Source organism: Centruroides vittatus, unplaced genomic scaffold (genome assembly GCF_030686945.1).
Source record: "Centruroides vittatus isolate TY-2023 unplaced genomic scaffold, ASM3068694v2 contig_397, whole genome shotgun sequence".
Taxonomy (NCBI): Eukaryota; Metazoa; Arthropoda; class Arachnida; order Scorpiones; family Buthidae; genus Centruroides; species Centruroides vittatus.
Genome location: NW_027122212.1, coordinates 1,947,519 through 1,956,774, shown reverse-complemented (window position 1 = coordinate 1,956,774; position 9,256 = coordinate 1,947,519). Strand labels below are relative to the sequence as shown.

The following is a 9,256-nucleotide window of genomic DNA, read 5'->3' as shown; positions in this document are numbered from 1 at the left end:
TTTTTTAAGTATTAGCCTATATAATCACATTGCACTAATTTTATACATTAAGAAAATACTGACAGTATAAAAAATGTAATACAACTACACAGTGGTGATATTCGAAATAGTTAACAAAGGGTTCGCTAGCAGAAATTTTTCCCTGACAATCACCGACAAACGAAATGGAAGTTTTGGCTAGAAATAAATATAATACCTTTTCTTGCGATATATCTAATAATCAGATCAGTGGCGTATTTGGAACGTAAGGGGCCCTGGGCGAAGACAAGGTAACAATAGTATATTAGTGCTGTCGACCTTTTTTTTTGTTTTAGGCAGAGAAAATTTTTCACCCCGAATGGCACTGCTGATAATAGACAGATATCATCATTTCTCGAAATACAATATCCTTTTTATTTCGCTGTCCATTGCCCGACACGTCTTCCACAGCCATCTTGTATTATCTCGCGCGCGTGGGATTGTGGGATCTCTCTTATGACTGGATCTAGTTTCAAGAACTCTCTGGAATCGATCGCGATTAAACCTCGTTTCGGTCGAGCTTGAAACGGTCGAGAGAGATCGCACCAAGACATAGTCCCCGACCTTGCTCACAATCTAGATTGAAATGCTCGGTGCGAACGGGGTATAAGGCTCTAATTTAGTAGTATTACAGAGTATAATACGTATATTTTAATATATATATATATATATATTTTTTTTTTTTAAACAAAACTACTGAGAAATGTTCCGTGTGTTTAACAAGGTTCGGAAAACTGAAAATTTTAACACGGGTTCGGCCGAACCTGTGCGAACCCGCTGAATATCACCACTGTAACTACAGTATTGCTATTATTTTAGGTAGCTGCGTTTATAGCGACGGGTATGAACATGCATGTATGATGTATACATATATGAGCAATTTACAGTTCCAATTTGATGTGTACGTGCTGGGGTCGCGACCCCTCTTTAATATCACCGCGACCCGCTTGGGGGTCGCGACCCCCAGGTTGAGAAACGCTGCCGTAAAGGAACGGATTTAGGATCACAATGTTTATAAATATGGCAGCCATTCTCTGTCCAACCGTTCAATCCACAGGCAGTTAACTGATAGGATAGTAGTAGTAGTAGGATGTAAACTATACATATAGTAAAAAAACGCTTTGTAACTTACCTTAATATGTCGGAATGATGTTTCTAAGCTGAAGGAAAACTGTACGCGCACTACTTCAAGTCAATTTACCTAAATTACGCGGCAACGGACAGCAAACTTATCACTATCTCACCTATCAATCAGTGGCTAATTCAGCCACTGATTGACAGGTGACAGTGTCATCAATGTCAGATATGACGAGTGACGATATTTATGCGCCTTACCTTAACTAATTTGGGCTCAGCTTATTATATAATTGTATATACAGTAGACCCCCTATAACACGGTAGATAATTTCCGTGTTATATGAATCCGTGTTGTACGAGTCACTTAAATACATGAGCCAATCACAGCCGGCACACGGGCTGTGATTGGCTCATGCATTTAAGTGATTCGTACTGGGTGACTAAGTGACTCATGGGGGTCTACTGTATACCAGGTCTCGATCAAAGCTTGAATTGAACCGATATCACGGAGAACAGAGGGAGCGTAGTCGTCCCCAGTTGGTCTGACCAGTGGCTAGTGTGGTTGCATCTAATAATTACTCCGGTAGCCAAGTTCGGACAAAGATCTGACTAGCGGTATTGACACAACAAGCAGAAGTCTCGGGTTCGGTTTTGCTTCAAGCCGATCTTTTCTCTCCAAATATACTAAATTAATTAAATTCTAATTATTAAATTCGATACCAGATGGCGATGTAACCGCTTCCCTTTTGTCACATCACATAACTCCTATACATTTAACTAGCTGGGTTATAGCCCGTAATTAATCCGGCGTTTTTATTTGATTAAAAGACAGTCAACTGACTTTTAATCTGCTGTGCAACACAGATTTCTGGAATATCTATTTAATATTCTAATTTGAAAATATCTATTTCTTCGCTCTTCAAATGAAAGTAATATTTTAGTTAATTTTTAATGCACAAATTTAGTATGTTATTTTGAATACATTTATTGCAAAATTCGATATAAATAAAATTGAAATAATCGCGGCGTATTCAAGCGTTTTGAAATTTTGCTTGGTCTTAAAATTGTTTACATATACCAACGATGTGTCCACGAATCACCGTAAACCCATAAAAGACACTTAAAATAAGCACGAATATTTCGTCCTCCGACAATTGTAATTGCAGATGATGACGATCTTTAGCCTTTTCCCGTAAGAGCATTCTCTGTTTTGTCTAAACACTCGGCAACTTGGCATTGAAATTTCGATTCTGTTTCTTCTTTCTGTCAAAATATATACAAATCTGTGAGTTTCGTTTACTCCTTCGCTACATTCGTCGAAAAAGTAGCGCTATAATGCATTCTACCAACGCGTTATCAATTTTTCGGTGTTATAATAACGAATTCAATTCGTACCTCTCGATCTCTCTTGCAAGGAAACTTTTTCCTGGTGCAGAATTTCTGTTTGGCACATTTTCCAAATTTCTGCATGCATCCGAAATCGTCACGCGAGCACTTAATGCAGCTGTGTTCTCGTTCCAAATAACGACATGCCCTACACGAAGTATGTTGACAACTTCCTTGGCATTCTTGAATTTTCTCGGCGTTGTCGCTGATTATATCGCAAAAACAAAAAGAAAAAAAGAATTATAAAAACAAATTTAAGTGTATGTAAACTTACCCACTACATATTTATATATATCTTCAGACCTTGAAGTTATTTCTAAAAGCGTTACTCGTTTCTTATATGAATATATTTTAAGTCGTTTGCCACCGAATTCGACGCTTTGCTCCAATTTAATATATTTATTATTATCGAAAAATAAAGCTTAAAACGTTTTCCATACGTTGATTGAATTCGGTGGTAAAATTAGTAACAAAAAATAAAGTATTTTGTTTATTTATGAATTTAAAACTTAAAAGAAAAATAATAAATTATTTACAGCCTTTTAATTAGGCTATATTTTTATTATTTTTGTTTGATTTAATACCTAAGAAAACAATTCGATTTTAGTTTAGTTGCTAGTAATTTCCCTCTTCCGAGAAGAACAAAATCTCGTGCTTTTATCATTTCCTTGTAATAATTGTGATAAATAAATTATATCAGGACGGCAAATTATAAATAAATGTAATAATTATTTGAAAAGACTACGTGACAAGAATATTATAAATACTGTATAAGAAATATACAAGTGAAGGAAGGAAATACATAGACGTGTTTGTGCGTGTGTACTGTATTTAAAAATAATTATAAAAGAATCCGTAATTATCATTACTTTGTGTGAAAATTAATAACTAACTCATATTAACTAACATAACTAAATTAATTTCTAAAATACTGTTAAAATAGATTTATAAAATTTTCTTCTTTATTTTTAATTATACAAAAACAAAAAAATGAATAATAAGATATGAAAAATATACTCTTGAAATTTATAATTATAATTAAAATGTACCTGAATTTTATAATTAATAAAAATGTTATATTTATAATTAGGCCTATTTAATTTTTATTCATGTACTGTACGGTAATCCTTGGCAATTTATAATAAATTACTTTTTAAAAATTGGATGAAAGAAATGAATAATCTATATAACAGCAAATTAAAAATAATATATGTGTTATTTACACATAAGAAGAATTAAAATTGAAGAAATTAAATTATACAATAAATTAGTTAAATATTTAAATTTCTCCAAGCTAAACTAAAATTAATTATTCGCAACCGATAATTTATCGAGAAGAAAAAAGCGGAATGACGTATTTAATATTATTAATATCTTATATATTTCTGTCATTTTTATAAAGCATTTCTTTTATTCATTTTTATAACTAATGAATTTTTAAACTAAAAAAAAATAATATTAATGGCAGATTTTTGTTATGTGCAAAAAATTAATTAAATTGTTTGTTTCTTATCTTATAACGATGATGTTAAAGTGTAAAAACGTGATTTTCTATTTATAAACTAAAAACATATTTAACGGAAAGCAGAAATGCTTTAAAAATTGAAAACACGAGAAGTGGAAAACAATTTTAAATGATATTCTTAATTAAAATCTTTTCTATTGCTGAACTTTTCTTACATTTTCCCCGATTTTAGCCGAATATTCGCAGTTTTAACATAAAAAATTTAAATTTTAAATGCTATAAACTTCTACTAAATCGTGAAAGTGTTCTTAAACTCTTATTGTCTATGCTACTCAGTCCGACACATGCCGATAGGATAAAGTGCTTTAAGAATTTCAAAATGGCGAGTCAACTAAATAAACTTCCTGGGTGACAACGATATTATTTTATAAGTTATACAAATATTTATGATCTCGTTAAAGAAAAATTTAATTTTTTTACTTACATTGCGGAACATATCGCTTTAGGATTTTTACTACAAAATTCCCAGGTACATTTAGGACGACAGAAGGTAGAATGAGCCTGGTCGGAACTTAGTTCGGGCGATCCTGCATTAAAAAATGATTAGAATCAACACGGGGGAAAAGGAAAAAATCCCCCGCAGATAACTTCCTGGTCCAGACGTCTACGACAGCTCTGAACAATTGTTTGCCGGTTTTCGGTTAAACGAAGGCACAAAAAGGGGAAAAAATAAATCCCTTTGGTAAATAAACCGAGCGTCAAATTCGTTTGACCGCCTCATCGTTTATCTCCCGCATCCTCTAGACTAAAAATAACGGTGACAAATTTTTCTCCTACTTTCTGTCGATTTTGGATAGAATTATGCCACGCGTTTAACAAGAGAGCCGCGAAAATTCCCCTCTAAACACTCATTTTAACCATTAACATTTTTCCTATCGATTACTTTATGCGGTCAGCGCCATTAAAGTCGTCAATAAATTTACTTTTAATGCATTTTCCTATTTACTTTGTTAAAACATCGATAACGCCCGTCCCGGTTTAAACCGACTACCTCTCTGCATCGCCAATATTTTAAATTTGCTAAAAAAAACGAAGCGAGTTTCGTTTATTTATTAATCGGAGGTGACGAAAACACTTAGTTTCTTCACACCTTGGACGTGGCACGGGTCCAGATGGATTTAGCTGCTTATTCAATTAGCTTTACAACCAGGTTATTGACTCCTAGGTCTTTTCCCATACTCCGTACTGTTTCGTGCCTTATTTTACGCATTGTTTGAAAATTCGAATAATTAAATGTCAGTCGACATCCCCCGGGCCACGCTCTTCCGCCGTAGGTGTCTATATATAGCGAGCAATTAGTAGTGAAAAATTTGTAGAAGGGAAAACGCACCCCGCCGTCGAGAAATTCTAAATTTATCTCTAACGCCACTTATTTCGTATTAATAACGTAAAAGTCTCACCTGGCTTACAGATACCCCTGCCGATGCTAAACACCTTTTTAGTATCTTCCACGACGTAGCTGTATAAAGTGGCCTTCTGCGGTTGGCAGTAGAGAGACCGGTCGCATTTTCCCAAGTAATTCCACTGTCCGCCGCACGATTCGCCCGCAACTTTGGCACACACCGGGCAGCAGTTACACACACCTAAAGTAATGCCACCTTTACACTTTAACCGATGCAATTTGGGCCAACAATGAAGCTTCCTGCAGGGTGGGCAGTGAAGGACGTCTCCGTGGACTTGCAAGTCTTTATCTTCGGCGTGGGATTGTAAACTCAGTCTCCACGCTATCAATAGATAGAAAACCGTAGAGAACATGCCCGTCTGTCAAGGTGAAGTTCGGATACGGATAAGCTTAACTCCTGCCGAGTACGGACCGCCTTCTATTGTTGTCGAGAGGAGATAGATATGGCTCGACTAACAGATCTCTATCTGTTTGAACGAGGAAAAAACGTTTAAAAAAATTCTCGAAAACAGCAGATGTTCGAAAATTTGCTTTTTACTACTTTAATTTATTAAATTTTATGATAATTATACCTTTAAATGTGTTTACAAAGGCGTAATGCTCCCAATCCCAACCCTTCCCACATGAAAAATTTATATAGTAAGCCGGCAACCACACCTTAAAACATTACAACGTGCTTTTAAAATAAATATAATGATAGTAATAAATTCCACAATAAATAATATAAGGAGAAAAAGAGCGTGTTTCTTGTTTTGACACAAGAAAAGAAATTTTTTCTTTCATTTGTAAACTGGAAAGATCAGTTTTATTTATAGAAAAAAAAAATCAATTTCGTTTATTAAAAACTGAAAAAAAATCAATTTTCTATAAATTTTTATGTAAAATACAAAGGAGAGTGATGAATTTTTGTAAAATTGAGTCATTTCAATAACAATTTTGGTACACAAATTGTTCAAAACTAAACTAAAAACATAAATATAAATGCAAACGTACAATTGTTTTCATATTTAAAACAAAATTTACCCCAATATTTTTATGATTCGTTCATAATCTCTATACAAATTTCGCATAGATTGTACACTCGGTCACCACGTTAGTAAATTACAATACACTAATTTGTTTTTAAATTATAATTAATTATTATTATTCAAAAAGCTAACAATATCGACGATGTTAAAATGGAATATTTAAGATATATTAAACACTTCTAAATATTTATTTTATAATAAAAATAATAATAATTTCAAAAAGTTAATTTACCGTTGGCAAACAGATCTTCTTTTCCAGTCTATATTTCATTGTAGACATCGCGGGACTTTCTGTTTAATAGGATGCTTCTCTTCTTCGTTTGTCACTCCGTAGGAGGGGATAGAAGTCACGTGATGCGACTGACGTGACGTAAGGCGAATTATTCCCTAACGTGGAAATCTACCACAGAAGTGATTAATTATTAAATAGCCCGATTTGAACGACCGAATTAAAATGCCTTTGTCTTGGTGGAATTTTTTAATGAATTAGGGTGGTCGATAATTGTGCGATTTGTTTATTTTTTAAATGCCCGTTGGCTAAATTAAACCATCGCGCCACTGCCCATTGTAGAAGTAAATTCTTATTGGTTCTATGTATATGTGCGAATGAATTGTTTACACTTAAAATAGTTATTTACCTGTGAAGTTCGTTGCGCCACCTGCCGATTGCGAAATAAATTTAAATTGTGTGTACGGTAACGAATATATTTTAAAATATATAACTTTTCTGTTTAAGAACCTGGCCGCGCCACCTGCCGAATTTCTAGGTCATAACCCCCTAACTTCAAAATTCAAACGTAAATTGCTGGGAACGATAATTTTTGAGAAGTCATCTCAAACGAAATTACGAATGGGAATTCGTAATTTCGCCTGAGATGACTTCTCAAAAATAATAAAATTGTGGCCGAGGCTAACATTTAGTAAAACTACCGTAAAATGCGCTCTGTTGTTTTCGTTACAAATAAGATTGATTGCTGATAGTATTGCGCATTCTTTTAAGACTTATATAATTTATCCAGTTTACTGCATTTAAAACAAAAATTGCAGTTTGATTTTAGGTTTGTGACATTGATAGATTGCATAGTTTTGCAGTCGCTCTTCCATATTGATTCGAGTAAACAATGACAAAAATCTTAAAAAATCTGTTTTTTTCTGTTTTTTTTGTTTTTTTCTTTTAATTTGCAATTGAACTATTGCGCCGCCTGCTCAAATTGAAACCGGTTTTCCTACGCCTTTGTAAAAAGTGGTTTGCATATTTTTAGATGGCGTCTTGTAATAAATTTCTAATTTTTTGAAAACGACAATAAAAACTTCAAAGATTTTTTTATATTAAAAATAATAATAACAATAATAATTTTAAACATAAATCTGGAAGATGTTTTATTGAAAAATGACACCGCGATATTCCCTTTTTCCGAGAATGCAATATTTTATATTATCTATTATTTAAACTGCCCGTTCGCTAACGCCATCTATCATCAATTAAAGAAAAATTTCCGTAGTGTATATATATATTTCTTTATTTTTCCAAGATTGATTTTGATATTTGTAGATATAAATTCTGAAAATACGGCTATGTATATATATCGTCTTTACAAATTTGAATATAATCCGGAAGAAAATTGGATTATATATCTTGTTTCCGAAAGATAAATTGACATAGTACTATTATAAATCTTTCCATCTTTGATCGCTACTATTTTTCTTTATTCTTTTAAGAATGTTATTCATTTTTTCTTTAAAGATTGAAACATACTTCACTTTCCTCCCCCTCTTCTCTTCCTCTTCCTCCTCCTCTTCCTCGCCACTCTTTCGACAAGTAAAAGTAATTATTTAAATTTTACATCGATACGGAACCGACGATTATTTTCTGTCGTCCATGCCATCAATCGTATTTAACCGATGCTTAAGAAAAATTATTTTAAGCCATTAAAAATAGTTTTACCGTAATCAAAAAATATGTTCCACCTACCTCGCGTTTTACGTGATATTTTAGCGTCGTTCCTCGTCGAACGTGTGAAACGAACGTTATGCAAACTGACTGTTTTCTTGGTAATTTACGGCACGACTTAACTCTATTATTGATTTTTGTATGTGCAAAATGTTGTTTAAATGGCTTTCTCTAGAATATATTTAATTTTTTTGGGGGGGGAATTATTATTTTGTTGGATTAAGTCTCGTTTAGCTGATGTTTTCGCGCGGCAAAAGTAACGTTTATTAAACATTTTGAATCGCACTGGATTTAGATAATTGTTTATAAACAGCGGTATATTATACATTTCTGTTCTTTCGAGTCGTGTATAAAGAAAATTCCGAGCAGATTTGGATATTTTTCTAGAACATATTTAACTTTTTTTTGAATTTCGGTGAATATGATTTATGATTATTGGACTGGATGTAATTTATCTGACATTTTTCGGGCTGCAAAAACAATTTTGATTGCAGTTTTTGGGGTGGAAATTGATTTAGATTGTTTTCGAACTGCGCCGTTCTAGAATGGTCGTATTTTTTCTAGCGAAACGAATTTGAACTGCTTTCCAGATTTTTCTCCATTGTAGAATAAAAAATAAAAGTTATTTTTTACTGTATACTTTTTCGCTTGTATAATTTGTATTCACTTTCGAGTTTCCCAATAAAGGTTGGATCCGAGTCATTATTCTTGAACTGCGACTGAAGACTTCCTCTACCTTTTAGCGAATTGTGTTTGAAGTTTTATAGTTGTATTTATTGATTTATAAATCATACAGATATAAAATTCTAGATCAAAGTTTCTTTGCCCAAGGATTTATATCTACTTTACAATCGAAATTGATTTCAAAT

General features: G+C 33.0%; 1 protein-coding gene across 3 annotated transcripts; it reads right to left on the bottom strand.

Annotated features, from left to right (window-relative positions):
• Window positions 1–2,133: 2,133 nt before the first annotated feature.
• Window positions 2,134–6,790, bottom strand: LOC136976213 (uncharacterized). Of its 3 annotated transcripts, none has more exons than XM_067271435.1 (5): window positions 6,669–6,790; window positions 5,407–5,875; window positions 4,431–4,533; window positions 2,491–2,686; window positions 2,134–2,358 (listed from the first exon to the last, which is right to left on the bottom strand). In XM_067271435.1, the coding sequence occupies exons 2-5, from the start codon at window positions 5,759–5,761 to the stop codon at window positions 2,275–2,277; spliced, it is 738 nt and encodes a 245-aa protein (XP_067127536.1). In that variant the 5' UTR covers window positions 5,762–5,875; window positions 6,669–6,790; the 3' UTR covers window positions 2,134–2,274. The 3 variants fall into 3 exon arrangements, with proteins under 3 accessions (XP_067127536.1, XP_067127538.1, XP_067127537.1); XM_067271437.1 differs by having other exon boundaries at window positions 5,590–5,875; XM_067271436.1 differs by lacking the exon at window positions 4,431–4,533.
• Window positions 6,791–9,256: the final 2,466 nt, after the last annotated feature.

Excerpts from the sequence above, each read along its gene's own strand:
- LOC136976213 (XM_067271435.1), bottom strand. The coding sequence starts at position 5,761 with ATGTTCTCTACGGTTTTCTATCTATTGATAGCGTGGAGACTGAGTTTA. Across the intron at positions 4,534-5,406 it reads CAGGGGTATCTGTAAGCCAG|GATCGCCCGAACTAAGTTCC; the intron begins GTGAGACTTTTA and ends TTTTTAATGCAG. Across the intron at positions 2,359-2,490 it reads CTTGCAAGAGAGATCGAGAG|AAAGAAGAAACAGAATCGAA; the intron begins GTACGAATTGAA and ends ATATTTTGACAG.